Source organism: Somniosus microcephalus, unplaced genomic scaffold, assembly GCF_052327205.1.
Source record: "Somniosus microcephalus isolate GS21.2 unplaced genomic scaffold, FLI_Smic_1.0 unresolved_chr2, whole genome shotgun sequence".
NCBI lineage: Eukaryota > Metazoa > Chordata > Chondrichthyes > Squaliformes > Somniosidae > Somniosus > Somniosus microcephalus.
This window is the reverse complement of record NW_028225180.1, coordinates 8707522-8725088: the sequence shown is the minus strand read 5'-3', so window position 1 is coordinate 8725088 and position 17567 is coordinate 8707522. Positions and strand designations below refer to the sequence as shown.

The 17567-nt window shown below is 49.7% G+C and overlaps 1 protein-coding gene across 1 annotated transcript in view; it reads left to right on the top strand.

The window, feature by feature from the left end:
• The window catches only part of LOC147092075 (uncharacterized), a 49582-nt gene that overhangs the window by 21441 nt on the left and 10574 nt on the right, over positions 1-17567 (top strand). Inside the window, exon 5 of the mRNA XM_085975820.1 lies at positions 15865-15990. Coding sequence (XP_085831946.1) covers positions 15865-15972 — 108 coding nt within the window. The 3' untranslated portion in view covers positions 15973-15990. The remainder of the gene's footprint in view (positions 1-15864; positions 15991-17567) is intronic.

Sequence of the window (17567 nt, the reverse complement as noted above, 5' to 3'; positions counted from 1 at the left end):
GCAAGAACTTATGGTAGTAGTTCACCAACCCGAGGAATGACCTCAGTTGCGACACATTTTCCGGTGCTGGAGCCTTGACTACAGCCTCAATCTTGTCCGGCGACTTATGCAACCCTTCCTCATCAATCATGTGGCCACAATACGAGATTTGTCTCCTGAAGAACTCGCATTTGGGGCGGTTGGCTCGTAGCCCATATTCCTGTAATCTCGTGAGCACCTGCTCCAGGTTGGCAAGGTGTTCACTGTCATTTTCGCCCGTAACCAGGATGTCGTCCAAATAACACTGGGTCCCCAGGATCCCTTGCAGGACTTGTTCCATCGCCCTCTGCCAAATAGCCGGGGCTGATGCTACCCCGAATACCAGTCGATTGTACTGGTAAAGGCCTTTGTGAGTGTTTATCGTGAGGTATTTCCTAGATGCTTCTTCCACCTCCATTTGTAGATACGCTTGGGCCAGATCAATCTTTGTAAAGCGTTTCCCTCCAGATAGTGAGGCGAAAATATCTTCTATCCGTGGAAGTGGATATTGTACTGTGTGCAGGACCGGGTTCACAGTTACCTTGAAGTCCCCACAGATGCGAACCTTCTTCGGTTCCCCAGGCGTGCTGCTCAATGATTTCTTCATTACAGGAACGATGGGTGTGGCCCACTCGCTCCAGTCCACCTTGGACAGCACACCCGAACTCTCCAGCTCTGCTTCAATGGCTGGGCGGATCGCGTAAGGTACCGATCTGGCCTTAAAACATTTTGGGTTTGCGTTATCTTTGATTTTTATCGTTGCCGCTACTCCTTTTAGAGTCCCAAGTCCTTGTTGGAACACCTCTTTCGTGTCAGTTAGAATTTTTGACAGTCGTCCAGGTGTGACGTCATCATCCTTTTTATCAGTCACAGTTAGTGCCTGAATGGAATGCCAATCCAATTGTATTTTTCGGATCCATTCACGTCCCAATAATGGTGGTCCTCCATCTGGAATATATATAGATACAATTTCTGTGTTTCCTTGCCATTGTATTCAACTGGCACCCTTATTTTTCCTCTGGGGTAGACTTTTTGCCCCATGTATGTCTTCAATACAATGGACGTGTCCTTCAAGGGTATGTGTGAGAATAGCCGCTCATAGTCTCATCGATTCATGACAGTTAGGGCTGATCCTGTGTCCAATTCCATCTTTACTGGGGACCCTGCTATCATGAGGGTGACCCAAATGGTTCGGTGATCCTCCTTTGTGATCACGTTGTGTAATTTTAGACAACTTAGTCTCCTGCTCCCGGAGTCCTTATCACTCTCCTGATCTTCCGAACTACTGTCTGTCAATTTCTTTACTTTCTTGTACTTTTCCTTAGTAGTTCTTGTCGTGTTGGTTTTCTTTCCCGACCTGCAGACTCTTGCTATGTGTCCCATTTTCCCACATTGCCTGCATACTTTGTCCTTAAACCAGCAGTCCTTCTGATCATGGGTTGTTCTGCCGCAGCGATAGCACTTTTCTGCTCCATACGCCATTTCGTTAGCGCTGTATTCCTGTGGTTTCTGTTGTATTTCCGCAGCTCCCCGTGCTGCTGCTTCGTAGGATACTGCCACGCTGAAGCCTGTTCTAGCATCAGGTCCTTTTCCGAAAGTAGTCGTTTCTGGGTTCCTTCACTCTGGAGCCCGCAGACAAACTTATCCCGTAAGGTGTCTGCCAGTCCTGCTCCGAACTGGCAGTGCTTCGATAACTTGCGTAGTTCTGTAAGATAGTCAGCATTGCTCTCATCTTTGTGCTGGTTTCTTTTATGGAACTTGAATCTTTCTGCTATCAGCAGCGGTGTAGGTTTTGGTGTTCCTGTAAGATATTAACAATCTCTTCAAAACTTTTCTCCATTGGTTTAGCTGGGGTAATTAAATTCCGCAATAGGCCGTACGTTCTCGCGCCCATCAAATTTAATAATACCGACGCCTTCTTTCCATCGGCCACCTCATTTGCCTCGCAGTACACTTCAATTCTTTCCACATACGTGGTCCAGTCTTCTACCTCGTTGTCGAAAGCAGTGATACTGCCACTCTTCGGCATCTTGAGTGATTTAAAATGGTGCCTCCCGCGCTTTTTCTTCTTCCCCAATGGAATAAAATGGCGCCTCCCGCGCTTTTCCTTCTTCCCCAATGGAATAAAATGGCACCTCCCGCTCTTTTCCTTCTTCCCCTTGCTGCCACGCTGCTCCTAGCGTACAGGGTAATGGCAGCGACCCGCGGCTTCGGCGCGTATCACTTTTCCATCCCCTCATTCTATCCTCTCCACGCTGCCCGGTTCTTGAGCACCGACCACGCCCTGTGCGCGCCACCCTCTCTCTCTTCCTCCCGACGACGCTGCACGGCCCCTTTGCAGAGCCGCTCGATCGAGCCCGAGCCCGCTGCAGTCCGGAAGGGTCAGCGCACTACCTGCTACCAGCACGACTTGCTGGAACACCTCGACTGGGGAGCCAGGCCCAGCTCTCCACAGCCTCCCCTGCAACTCTCCGATGGATCCCTGGGCGGTTGCCTGCGGTCGACGCCCGCCGTTCTGACTTCGACCTCCAAGAAGCTTCTCTTCAGGGAAAAGATCCTCGTGAGGTGATGCAGTACTGCAGGTGAGTTCAAACCTGCCCGTCGCCAGTGTAGTGTCCGAGGATCAATAATACTCAGACTGCAGGAGAACAATAAAACAGGTATTTACTGAACAGAGGGGAACTCAAGACTGAAATACAGAAGCCTGCTATGGCTTTATATACAGGGGTGGTCACTGCCGGTACTGCAGTATAGAATCAGTTCTTCTCTTAAAGGTACATACACAACAGGGTTAGTATCCCTCAAAATGACAAGAGGGAGGAATGTTGTATTAATGTGTTAAGTAGTCGTCTACTAATATCGGCAATTAATAACTAGACTTCAATGTCGTTTGTGTATTATTTTAGTATTTAGTTCCATTTACAGAGATGGCTCAACAGTCTCACTAGGATTCAATCTTGGGATGTGTGGGCATCGCTGGCATGGCCTGCATTTATTGCCCACTCCTAGTTGCCCTTGAGAAGGTGGTGGTGGACCTGCTTCTTGATGTAATGTCACTGGCATGGCCTGCATTTATTGCCCACTCCTAGTTGCCCCTTGAGAAGGTGGTGGTGAGCCGCCACCTTGAACCCACTGCAGTCCGTGTGGTGAAGGTGCTCCCACAGTGCTGTTAGGTCGGGAGTTCCAGGGTTTTGACCCAGCGATGACGAAGGAACGGGCCGATATATGACCAAGTCGGGATGGTGCGTGTGTGACTTGGAGGCTGTTGGACATCTTGTAGAGTTAAGGGTTAATAATCAAACTGACTTGTATAACTATACCCGGTCATGGAGCAAAAGGCTTTCTAAAATAAACAGGAAAACAACGGGATGCCTCAGCAAGGAAATAAGTGACAGGGACGACATCGACCACGAGTGATCAAAGTATAACTTTAGTGGATAGTGTAATAAACATAGGTAGAGGGGTGGAGTCTGCACTCTTCCAATTCTTTTTTTAAATTCATTTATGTGATGTGGGTGTCGCTGGCAAGGCCAGCATTTGTTGCCCATTCCTAATTGCCCATGAAAAGTTGGTGGTACTCTGACAGTGCTGTTAGGGAGGGAGTTCCAGGATTTTGACCCAGCGACGATGAAGGATTGGCAATATACTTCTAAGCCAGGATGGTGTGTGACTTGGAGGGGAACTTGGAGGTGGTGGTGTTCCCATGCGCCTGCTGCCCTTGTCCTTCTAGGTGGAAGAGGTTGTGGGTTTGGGAGGTGCTGCCGAAGAAGCCTTGGCGAGTTGCTGCAGTGCATCTTGTAGATGGTACACTCTGCAGCCACGGTGCGCCGGTGGTGGAGGGAGTGAATGTTTAAGGTGGTGGATGGGTTGTCGATCAAGCGGGCTGCTTTATCCTGGATGGTGTTGAGCTTCCTGAGTGTTGTTGGAGCTGCACTCATCCAGGCAAGTGGAGAGTATTCCATCACACTCCTTACTTGTGCCTTGTAGATAGTGGAAAGGCTTTGGGGAGTCAGGAGGTGAGACACTCGCCGCAGAATACCTAGCCTCTGGCCTGCTCTTGTTGCCACAGTATATATGTGGCTGGTCCAGTTATGTTTCTGGTCAATGGTGACCCTCAAGATGTTGATGGTGGTGGATTCGGCGATGGTAATGCCGTTGAATGTCAAAGGGCAGTGGTTAGACTCTCACTTGTTGGAGATAGTCATTGCCTGGCAATTCTGTGGCGCAAATGTTACCTGCCACTTATCAGCCCAAGCCTTAACGTCGTCCGGATCTTGTTGCATGCAGGCATGGACTGCTTCGTTATCTGAGGAGTTGTGAATGGCACTGAACACTGTGCAGTCATCAGCGAACATCCCCATTTCTGACCGGACGGTTTGCACCTGGGCAGGACCGGGACCGATGTCCTTGGGGGAGTGTTTGCTAGTGCTGTGGGGGAGGGTTTAAACTAAAATGGCAGGGGGTTGGGAACCTGAGCAGGGAGACAAAGGAAAGGGAAACAAGGATAGAAACAAAAGACAGGAAGGAGAAAAACAAAGGTGGCAATCAGAGAAATCAAGGGTTTAAAACAAACATGGCCACAGTAAATAATAATTCTAAAATGTCGAAGAGCGTTAAAAAAACAAGCCTGAAGGCTTTGTGTCTTAATGCAAGGAACATTCGTAATAAGATGGATGAATTAGCAGTGCAAATAGAGGTAAATGAATATGATATGATTGGAATTACGGAAACATGGCTCCAGGGGGACCAAGGCTGGGAACTCAACATCCAGGGGTATTCAATATTCAGGAAAGATAGGCAAAAAGGAAAAGTAGGTGGGGTAGCATTGCTGGTTAAAGAGGGGATTAACACAATTGTAAGGAAAGATATTCGCTCTGATGATGTGGAATCTGTATGGGTAGAACTGAGAAATACCAAAGGGCAGAAAACATTAGTTGGAGTGGTGTATAGACCCCCAAACAGTAATGCAGAGGTTAGGGATGGCATTAAAAGGGAAATTAGAGAAGCGTGCAATCAGGGTACAGCAGTCATCATGGGTGACTTTAATCTACATATAGATTGGGCTAACCAAATTAGTAACAATACTATGGAGGAGGAATTACTGGAGTGTATATGGGATGGTTTCCTGGACCAATATGTCGAGGAACCAACTAGGGATCAGGCCATCTTAGACTGGGTATTATGCAATGAGAAAGGATTAATTAGCAATCTTGCTGTGCGAGGCCCCTTGGGTCAGAGCGATCATAATATGATAGAATTCTTCATTAAGATGGAGAGTGAAGTAGTTGACTCAGACTAAGGTCCTGAATTTAAATAAAGGGATCTATGATGGTATGAGACGCGAGTTGGGTAGGATTGATTGGGGAATGTCACTCAAAGGGTTGACGGTGGATAGGCAATGGCAAACATTCAAAGATCACATGGATGAACTACAGAATCTCTTTATCCCAGTTTGGCATAAAAATAAATCAAAAAAGGTGACTCAACTGTGGCTAACAAGGGAAATTAGGGATAACATAAGATCCAAAGAGAGGACATATAAATTGGCCAAAAAAGCAGCAAACCTGAGGATTGGGAGCAGTTTAGGATTCAGCAAAGGAGGACAAAGGGATTAATTAAGAGGGGGAAAATAGATTATGAAAGTAAGCTTTCAGGGAACATAAAAACTGACTGTAAAAGCTTTTATAGATATGTGAAGAAAAAAAGATTGAAGTCAAGCGTAGGTCCCTTGCAGTCAGAATCAAGGGAATTTATAATGGGGAACAAAGAAATGGCAGACCAATTAAATACATATTTTGGTTCTGTCTTCACAAAGGAGGACACAAATAACCTCCCAGAGATGTCGGGGAACATAAGGTCTGATAAAAGGGAGGAACTGAATGAAATCAGTATTTGTAGGGAAATGGTGTTGGGGAAGTTGATGGGATTGAAGGCCGATAAATCCCCAGGGCCTGATAATCTACATCCTAGGGTACTTAAGGAAGTGGCCCTGGAGATAGTAGATGCATTGCTGGTCATCTTCCAGAACTCAATAGACTCTGGAACAGTACCCATGGACTGGAGGGTAGCTAATGTTACCCCACTATTCAAAAAAGGTGGTAGAGAAAAAGCGGGGAATTATAGACCGGTAAGCCTGACACCGGTAGTGGGGAAAATGCTAGAGTCCATTGTAAAAGATGTAATAGCAGAGCACTTGGAAAGCAGTGACAGGATCGGACAAAGTCAACATGGATTTACAAAAGGTAAATCGTGCTTGACTAATCTACTGGAATTTTTGAGGATGTAACTGGTAAAATAGATAAGGGAGAACCAGTGGATGTGGTGTATTTGGACTTTCAGAAGGCTTTCGATGAGGTCCTGCATAAGAGATTAGCGTGCAAAATTAAGGCACATGGGATTGGGGGCGAGGTATTGACTTGGATATAGAACTGGTTGGCAGATAGAAAGCAAAGAGTTGGAATAAACGAGTCATTTTCCGAGTGGCAGGTAGTGACTAGTGGGGTACCGCAAGGATCAGTCCTAGGACCCCAGCTGTTCACAATATATATTAATGATCTGGATGAGGGAATTGGATGTAATATCTCCAAATTTGCAGGCGACACAAAGCTGGGTGGGAGGGTATGCTGTGAGGAGGGTGTCGTGAAACTCCAATACGATTTGGACAGGTTGGGTGATTGGGCAGAAACATGGCAAATGCACTATAATGTGGATAAATGTCAGGTTATCCACTTTGGTGGCAAAAATAGGAAGGCAGATTATTATTTGAATGGCAATAGATTGGGAGAAGGGGAAGTGCAACGAGACCTGGGTGTCCTTGTGCACCAGTCGCTGAAGGTAAGCATGCAGGTGCAGCAGGCGGTTAAGAAGGCAAATGGTATGTTGGCCTTCGTAGCAAAAGGGTTTGATTACAGGAACAAGGATGTCTTGCTGCAGTTGTACAGGGCCTTGGTGAGACCGCACCTTGAGTACTGTGTGCAGTTTTGGTCGCCTTACCTGAGGAAGGATGTTCTTGCCATGGAAGGAGTGCAGCGAAGGTTCACCAGGCTGATACCTGGGATGGCAGGAATGACGTATGAGGAGAGATTGTGTCGATTGGGCTTATACTCGCTGGAGTTTAGAAGATTGAGAGGGGATCTCAACGAAACCTATAAAATTCTGTCAGGCCTGGACAGACTAGATGGATGTTCCTGATGGCCGGGGAGTCCAGAACCAGGGGTCATAGTCTAAGGATAAGGGGTAAGCCATTTAGGACTGAGATGAGGAATTTCTTCACCCACAGAGTGGTGAACCTGTGGAATTCTCTGCCACAGAGGGCGGTGGAGGCCAGTTCATTAAATATATTCAAGAAGGAGTTGGATATATTTCTTGAGGCTAAAGGGATCAAGGGATATGGGGAGAAGGCAGGGACCGGGTACTGAATTTGGATGATCAGCCATGATCTCATTGAATGGCGGAGCAGGCTCGAGGGGCCGAATGGCCTACTCTTGCTCCTATCTTCTATGTTTCAATGTTTCTTATGTTGGAGGGAAGGTCATTGATGAAGCAGCTGAGGATGGTTGGGCCTAGGACACTGCCCTGAGGAACTCCTGCAGCGATGTCCTGGGGCTGTGATGATTGACCTTCAACCACCACAACCATCTTCCTTTGTGCTAGGTATGACTCCAGGCAGTGGAGCGTTTCCCCCCTGATTCCCATTGACTTCAGTTTTACTAGGGCTCCTTGATGCCACACTCGGTCAAATGCTGCCTTGATATCTAGGGCAGTCACTCTCACCTCACCTCTGGAATTCAGCTCCTTTGTCCATGTTTGGGCCAAGGCGTTAATGAGGTCGGGAGCTGAGTGGTCTTGACGGAACCCAAACTGGGCATCAGTGAGCAGGTTATTGGTGAGTAAGTGCTGCTTGATAGCTCTGTCGACAACACCTTCCATCACTTTGCTGGTGATTGAGAGTAGATTGATGGGGCGGTAATTGGCCGGATTGGATTTGTTGTGCTTTTTGTGGACAGGACATACCTGGGCAGTTTTCCACATTGTCGGATAGATGCCAGTGTTGTAGCTGTACTGGAACAGCTTGGCTAGAGGTGCAGCTAGTTCTGGAACACAAGTCTTCAGCACACTAGCCGGGATGCTGTCGGGGCCTTTGCTGTATCCAGTGCGCTCAGCCGTTTCTTGATATCATGTGGAGTGAATCTAATTGGCTGAAGATTGGCTTCTGTGATGGTGGGGACTTCAGGAGTCGGCCGATATGGATCGTCCACTTGGCACTTCTAGCTGAAGATGGTTGCAAACGCTTCAGCCTTGTCTTTTGCACTCACGTGCTGGGCTCCACCATCATTGAGGATGGGGATATTCATGGAGCCTCCTCCTCCCGTTAGTTGTTTAATGGTCCACCACCATTCACGACTGGATGTGGCAGGACTGCAGAGCTTTGACCTGATCCGTTGATTGTGGGATTGCTTAGCCCTGTCTATAGCATGCTGCTTCCACTTTTTAGCATGCATGTAGTCCTGTGTTGCAGCATCCCCAGGTTGGCACCTCATTTTTAGGTACGCTTGGTGCTGCTCCTGACATGCTCTTCTACACTCCTTATTGAACCAGGGTTGGTCCCCTGGCTTGATGGTAATGGTAGAGTGAGGGATATGTCAGGCCATGAGGTTACAGATTGTGGTGGAATACAGTTCTGCTGCTGCTGATGGCCCACAGCGCCTCATGGATGCCCAGTTCCGAGCTGCTAGATCTGCTCTGAATCTATCCCATTTAGCACGGTGGAGGGTGTCTTCAGTGTGAAGACGGGACTTCATCTCCACAATGACTGTGCGGTGGTCAGTCACCAATACTGTCATGGACAGATGCATCTGCGACAGGTAGATTGGTGAGGATGAGGTGAAGTAGGTTTCTCCCTTGTGTTGGTTCTCTCAATTCAATTCAATTCAATTCAAATCGCTTTATTGGCATGATGACAAGTTACATCTTATGTTGCCAAAGCATCGGAAAACATTCATGTTTGTTCACAAAAATACAGATCTATCCATACAGTGTATAAACAGATATATCCCTGGGTGTATAAATATATACTTTCATATAATTTATATATACTATGTCCTTCAGGACTCGGGCAGCTCGGTCAGGAGTGGTGCTGCCGATCCACTCTTGATGATGGACATTGAAGTCCCCCACCCAGAGTACATTCTGTGCCCTTGCTACCCTCAGTGCTTCTTCCAAGTGGTGTTCAACATGGAGGAGTACTGATTCATCAGCTGAGGGAGGGCGGTAGGTGGTGATCAGCTGGAGGTTTCCTTGCCCATGCTTGAGCTGAAGCCATGAGATTTATTGGGGTCCGGAGTTAATGTTGATGTCTCCCAGGGCCACTCCTTCCCAACTGTATACCACTGTGCCACCACCCCTGATGGGTCTGTCCTGCCGGTGGGACAGGACATACCCAGGGATGGTGGATGGAGGAGTCTGGGACAATGGCTGAAAGGTATGATTCTGTGAGTATGACTATGTCAGGCTGTTGCTTGACTAGTCTGTCCCAATTTTGGCACAAGTCCCCAGATGTTGGCCTCTTACAACCATACGAACAATGACGGACAGGTAAAAATCCTCTGGTCCATCCAGACTGTCCCACACAAAGTGATACCTTGTGTTTCACAATCTATACGCTCCCCACCCCACCCGAAACCATGTGATCTCCTGGGAAAGGCAAAAAAAATAACACATTAAAAACCCAGGGCAATCTGGGGGGGGGAAACAATATGGGAAATTCCTCTCCGACCCATCTCGGCGATCGAAACGAGCCCAGGAGATCACTCTGGTCCTGAATTCCCTGCAGTGCCTACCTTCTGTAAGAGGTGATCTCTGCCCTAGACAGAAGCAGGCCCAGGAATTCAACAAGATGGCGTCCACCGCAGTCTGTTCGAGAGGTCCACTATTCTCGCGGAAAACATTTAACCTAGATCTGGCCTTACACAACTTAAAATTGTGACCCCTGGTCTTCCCTCACCTATTTAATGTAACACAATCTATTCCCTTCATCATCTTACAAACTTCCATCAGATTACCTCTAAAGTGTAGCGTCCCAACTCTTTTACCCTATCCTGATAACTAAGATGCTTTATACTGGGAATTAGTCTCTTGTGCATGTTTATTACACTAGCAACGAAATTTCTACTTTGTGGCCGATTTTAATCGATTTTAATTGGCAGCTGTGCCTTCAAACCTCTCCGTCTCTCTCTCTCTCTCTCTTCCTCTGCATCATCTCCAAGGCCTTGACATCCTTCCTAAAGTGTGGTGTCCAGAATAGTATATACTACTTGTGGTAAACCACTTTTATCGTTCACTATCGTTACACTATGGTTATCACTGTTATATCGTTACACTATGGTTATCACTGTTTACACTGTTGTATCACTACACGAGGTCGCCTCTTGTCACGCTGTTATACCTGGGCTGACCACTGCTGACTCCGCCCATGGCTCCACCTACCTGCCCAGGTATAAAGGTGGTCGACTGGCTGGTATTCCTCCTTGTTGGATCCGATCACCCACGAGGGTGGGCTCTGTTATTTAGCCAATAAAAACCTATAGTTACTTTCTTAACTCGTCGCTTTTCATTGGATGAATTGATAGGTATATCAATTTTATTGGCTAAATTTTAAAATGTCGTTACCTGAGCAGCCAAACGACCAGTCAACGGAGCAGCCAAACGACCAGTCAGACGCCCAGCTACAACAGCCACAGCAGCCGGCCTGGCTGCGAGCCCTCCGACCACCGTACCTGGATCTAAACCCACAGGCAGCAAACTCAGCCCTCGACTTCGAACACTGGCTGAGCTGTTTCGAATCCTACCTGGGAGAATCCGGCGTGCCTCAGAGATCCAAGCTAAGAGTTCTGACCGCCCAAGTGAGCCCTAAAGTATTCGCACTCATCCGGGACCTTACTACATACGAGGCCGCCATCAACCTACTGAAACAACAGTACCGGAGCCCGGTAAATTCCATGTATGCCAGACATCTCCTAAGATCCCTCCCGCAACAGCCAGGAGAGTCTGTAGATGAATTTTTACGGGCGCTACAAACACTCGGCAGGGACTGTGACTTTAAAGCGGTAACGGCGGCAGAAAATACTGAAGATAATATCCGCGATGCCTTCGTGAAAGGCCTGCGGTCCGACTACTCACGGCAAAGACTGCTTGAAGCAAAGGACCTCGACCTGAACACAGCTGCAGCCCTCGCTCGCTCCCTAGAAGTGGCCCATCGGGACCTCGAGGCGTACTCCAGGTACTGTAATTCGCGACCCTGGGACTCGGGACCGACCCCGACCGCAATACCCCTCGCAGCGCCGCCCCTGGGACCTACCTCAGCGTCGGCGTCCCGGACCCGATCGGGACCGCCACCCCCGGTACCGGCTGCGACATCGGACCCCCGCGATCGGGCCGCTGGCTGCTTCTTCTGCGGCCAGGCGAAACACCCGAGGTCGCGCTGCCCTGCGAGAAACGCGACTTGCTCCAGTTGCCAGAAGAAAGGCCACTTCGCTAAGGCCTGCAGAGGGAGAGCCACAGACACCAGCAGTGCCTCATGTGAGCTGTGGGGGCGGCCATCTTTCATCAAGGCCACAGATGCCAGTATCCCCTCGTGTGAGTCGTGGGGGCGGCCATCTTTGATCAAGGCCACCGACACCAGCAGTGCCACATGTGAGTTGTGGGGGCAGCCATCTTCTCCGCCATCTTACCCCACCTCGTGGGCGCCGCCATTTTACCCACCACACTCGACCGCCACCTCGCCTCCAGACCCGACCACTGCCTCACCCGCAGACTACAGCAGCTCGCTCAGCCATACACTAGCCTCCGTCACACTGGACCAAGCTCGCCCGCATCACCTGTCCAAGTCCATGATGGACATCGAAGTAAACGGCCATGCCACGACCTGCCTGTTCGACAGCGGAAGCACGGAGAGCTTCATCCATCCAGACACGGTGAGCCACTACTCCCTCACTGTCCGGCCAACGCGCAACCGGGTCTCGATGGCGTCTAGGTCCCACTCTACAGACATCAGCGGCTACTGTGTTGTGACCCTGTCGGTTAGGGGCACGGAGTATAAAAATTTTAAACTTCTCGTCCTGCCCCAACTCTGCGCTGCCGTCCTACTAGGGCTGGATTTCCAATCCCACCTTCAAAGTGTCACTCTAGCATACGGTGGACCCCTCCCCCCACTCACAGTCGACAACCAGCAGCCTTTAAACCACCCACCGCGTACCACCTGCGGCCTATCCACCCTCAGGGTCCCGCCTCCCTCCCTATTCGCCAACCTCACCCGCGACTGTAAACCCGTCGCCACCAAGAGCAGGCGGTACAGCGCCGGGGACAGAGCTTTTATTAGCTCTGAAGTGCAGCGCCTCCTGAAGGAGGGCATCATCGAGAGGAGCAACAGCCCCTGGCGCGCTCAGGTCGTAGTCGTCAAGACCGGCGATAAAAACCGCCTAGTCATCGACTACAGCCAAACCATAAACCGGTACACCCAGCTGGACGCATACCCCCTTCCCCGCATATCTGATATGGTCAATCAGATTGCACAGTACCGCGTATTCTCTACCATCGACCTTAAGTCGGCCTATCACCAACTCCCTATCCGCCCTGAGGACCGCCAGTATACCGCCTTCGAGGCGAATGGCCACCTCTACCACTTCCTGAGGGTTCCCTTCGGCGTCACCAACGGGGTTTCGGTCTTCCAAAGGGAGATGGACCGGATGGTTGACCAGAACGGGCTGCAAGCCACGTTCCCCTATCTAGATAACATCACCATCTGCGGCCGCGACCGGCAGGACCACGATGCTAATCTGGAGAGATTCCTCCGTACGGCCCAGCGGCTGAACCTCACCTACAATAAGGAGAAATGTGTGTTTAACACCTCGCGCCTTGCCATCCTCGGCTGCGTAGTAGAGAACGGAGTCATCGGCCCCGACCCCGAAAGAATGCGCCCCCTCATGGAGCTTCCCCTCCCCCACTGTCCAAAGGCGCTGAGGAGAACCCTGGGGCTCTTCGCCTACTATGCCCAATGGGTGCCCAATTATGCGGACAAAGCCAGACCCCTCATGAAGTCCACCTCCTTCCCCCTGACGGCAGAAGCGTGCGCAGCCTTCTCCCTCATTAAGGGAGACATTGTTAAGGCCACAATGCACGCGGTGGATGAGTCTATCCCTTTCCAAGTGGAGAGCGATGCATCCGACTTTGCCCTGGCCGCAGCCCTTAACCAGGAGGGGAGACCAGTGGCCTTCTTCTCAAGGACCTTCCAGGGCCCCGAGATCCGACACTCTTTGGTCGAGAAGGAGGCCCAGGCGATCGTGGAGGCTGTACGACGCTGGAGGCATTACCTGGCAGGCAGACGATTTACCCTCCTCACCGACCAACGTTCGGTCGCCTTTATGTTTAATAACAAGCTGAGGGGCAAAATCAAGAACGACAAGATCTTGAGGTGGAGAATCGAGCTCTCCACCTATGATTATGATATCTTGTACCGGCCTGGTAAACTGAACGAACCCCCAGATGCTCTATCACGAAGTACATGCGCCAGCGTGCAAAGTGATAGACTGCAGACCCTCCACAACGACCTCTGCCACCCCGGGGTCACCAGACTTTACCACTTCATTAAGGCCCGCAACCTGCCCTACTCCATCGAGGAGGTCAGGACCATGACCAGGAACTGCCAAACCTGTGCCGAATGCAAACCGCATTTCTTTAGGCCGGACAGAGCAAGCCTGATCAAGGCCACCCACCCCTTCGAGCGCTTGAGCATCGATTTTAAGGGGCCCCTCCCATCTTCTGACCGTAATGTGTACTTCCTCAACATTATTGATGAGTACTCCCGTTTCCCCTTTGCCTTCCCCTGCCCAGACATGACCAGTACCACGGTCATCAGATGCCTGAACGACCTCTTCGCCTTGTTCGGGTTCCCGAACTATATACATAGCGACTGGGGCTCCTCCTTCATGAGCGAGGAACTTCGCCAGTTCCTACTAGCGAGAGGTATTGCTGCAAGCAGGACCACCAGCTACAACCCCCGGGGGAACGGCCAGGTGGAAAGAGAGAACGCGACTGTCTGGAAGGCCGTTCTCTTAGCCTTAAAGTCTAAGGGCCTCCCAACCTCTCGCTGGCAGGAAGTCCTCCCGGCAGCACTGCACTCCATCCGGTCACTGCTTTGCACAGCCATTAACGCCACCCCCCATGAACGAATGTTTGTTTTCCCCAGGAAGTCGACTACGGGAACCTCGCTACCAACATGGCTGACTTCTCCGGGGCCCGTCTTGCTGCGAAAGCACGTGAGGGCCCATAAAACTGACTCCCTGGTTGAGAGGGTGGACCTCCTGCACGCCAACTCCCAGTACGCCTATGTGGCATACCCAGACGGGCGGGAGGACACAGTCTCCTTACGAGACCTTGCACCCTCGGGCACCCCTGAGACACCACCATTACCCCCCACCACTCCCCCAGATCCAGCCCAGGTAGACGGCATGCCGGAACCCCACGAGCCTTCGCCGACCACGCAGACACCAGCATTAACGTCGGATACTGCATCACCACCGCCGCCGCTGCTGCGACGATCAGAAAGACTTACGAGGCCTCCGGACAGACTGACATACCCGAACTGGTAGTACACTTCACCCCGCCGGACTCAAATCTGAACAAGGGGTGAATGTGGTAAACCACTTTTATCGTTCACTATCGTTACACTATGGTTATCACTGTTATATCGTTACACTATGGTTATCACTGTTTACACTGTTGTATCACTACACGAGGTCGCCTCTTGTCACGCTGTTATACCTGGGCTGACCACTGCTGACTCCGCCCATGGCTCCACCTACTTGCCCAGGTATAAAGGTGGTCGACTGGCTGGTATTCCTCCTTGTTGGATCCGATCACCCACGAGGGTGGGCTCTGTTATTTAGCCAATAAAAACCTATAGTTACTTTCTTAACTCGTCGCTTTTCATTGGATGAATTGATAGGTATATCACTACTCCAGCTGAGAATCATTGAATCATAGAAAGTTACAGCACGGAAGGAGGCCATTTCGGCCCATCGTGTCCGCGCCGGCCAACAAAGAGCTATCCAGCCTAATCCCACTTCCCAGCTCTTGGTCCGTAGCCCTGCAGGTTAGAGCATCCCAAGTGCACATCCAAGTACTTTTTAAATGTGGTTAGGGTTCCTGCCTCTACCACCCTTTCAGGCAGTGAGTTCCAGACCCCCACAACCCTCTGGGTGAAGAAATTTCCCCTCAAATCCCCTCTAAACCCTCCACCAATTACTTTAAATCTGTGCCCCCTGGTTTTTGACCCCTCTGCTAAGGGAAATAGGTCCTTTCTATCCACTTTATCTATGCCCCTCATAATTTTATACACCTCAATAAGGTCTCCCCTCAGCCTCCCCTGTTCCAAGGAAAACAGACCCAGCCTATCCAGTCTTTCCTCATAGCTAAGATTCTCTACTCCCGGCAACATCCTTGTAAATCTCCTCTGTACCCTCTCTAGTGCAGTCACATCTTTCCTGTAATGTGGTGACCAGAACTGCACGCAGTACTCTAGCTGAGGCCTAACTAGTGTTTTATACAGTTGAAGCATAACCCCCCTGCTCTTGTATTCTATGCCACGGCTAATTAAGGCAAGCATTCCGTATGCCTTCTTAACCACCTTATCTACCTGGCCTGCTACATTCAGGGATCTGTGGACATGCACCCCAAGGTCCCTTTGTTCCTCTACACTACTCAGTGTCCTACCATTTAATGTGTATTCCCTTTCCCTGAGGCCTAACCAGCGATTTGAATGAGGCGATTGATTTGATTATTCTTTTGCAGAAAGCATCATTCGCAATAACAGGCATGCTGCTGCTTTTTGCCATGGTTTCATTCGTCATATCATCTGCGGTTTTTGTGCTCTACTGCAAACATGTCCTTCGGTTGTGAAGAGCTCACAGTTGTCTGGTAAGAACACGAAGCGGCAAAGGGGAGAAATAGGATATAGTAAAACAGTCAAAGATTGGCAGGCAAAACTGTAATGGAACAATGAATGGACTGCCTTTAAAGAGGAAATAGTTCGGGTACAGTCGAGGTACATTCCCACTAGGGGGAAAGGTAGGGCAATTAAAGTCAGAACTCCCTGGATGATGAAAGAGTTAGAGATTAAGATGAAGCGGAAAAAAGAGCGTGTATGACAGATGTCAGGTCGAGAATACATCTGAGAATCAGGCTAAATATAGAAAGTTCAGAGGAGAAGTGAAAAAGAAAATAAGAGGGGCAAAGAGAGTGTATGAGAATAGAATGGCAGCTAACATAAAAGGTAATCCAAAAGTCTTCTATAGGCATATAAATAGTAAACGGGTAGTAAGAGGAGGGGTGGGGTCGATTACGGACCAAAATCTAGACCTACGCATGGAGGCAGAGAATATGACTGAGATGCTAAATGAGTACTTTGTATCTGTCTTCACCAAGGAATGGTGTGGAGATGCCGGAGTTGGACTGGGGCGGACAAATGTAAGAAGTCACACAACACCAGGTTATAGTCCAACAGCTTTATTTGAAATCACAAGCTTTCGGAGCGCTGCTCCTTCTTCAGGTGAAGTGGAGAAATGCATAAAGACACAGCTTATATAGTCAGAGAATCATGTCAGATGTTTACAGGTAACCTTTCCAACTGCCATTTATCACACCTCGGCAGAGAGATAATCACAGCAGTCAAAGGTGTGAATGGTGTCCAAACAGGTCAGTCAGGGAAAAATTACATCAAAGAACAATGAGGTGGGGTCACAAGGGGTCAAATATTGCAGATGCTGGGGTCTGTATGAAAAACAAAAAAACAGACAAAAAACATTTTTTTTGGCTGGAAACCACAGCAGGTCCGGCCGCATCTGTGTAGAGAGAACAAGCCAATGTCGACTCGAGTCTGGATGACCCTGCGTCAGGTGGGGTTACATGTAGTGTGACATGAACCCAAGATCTCGGTTGAGGCCGTCCTCATGGGTGCGGAACTTGGCTATCAGTTTCTGCTCGACGATTTTGCGTTGTCGTGTGTCTCGAAGGCCGCCTTGGAGAATGCTTACCCGAAGATCGGAGGCTGAATGTCCTTGACTGCTGAAGTGTTCCCCGACTGGGAGGGAACACTCCTGCCTGGTGATTGTTGCGCGGTGTCCGTTCATCCATTGTCGCAGTGTCTGCATGGTCTCGCCGATGTACCATGCTCCGGGGCATCCTTTCCTGCAACGTATGAGGTAGACAACGTTGGCCGAGTCACATGAGTATGTACCATGTACCTGGTGGGTGGTGTCCTCACGTGTGATGATGGTATCTGTGTTGATGATCTGGCATGTCTTGCAGAGGTTGCTGTGGCAGGGTTGTGTGGTGTCGTGGTCGCTGTTCTCCTGAAAGCTGGGTAATTTGCTGCGAACGATGGTCTGTTTGAGGTTAGGCGGCTGTTTGAAAGCGAGTAGTGGAGGCGTGGGGATGGCCTTAGCGAGGTGTTCGTCGTCATCGATGACATGTTGAAGGCTGCGAAGAACATGGCG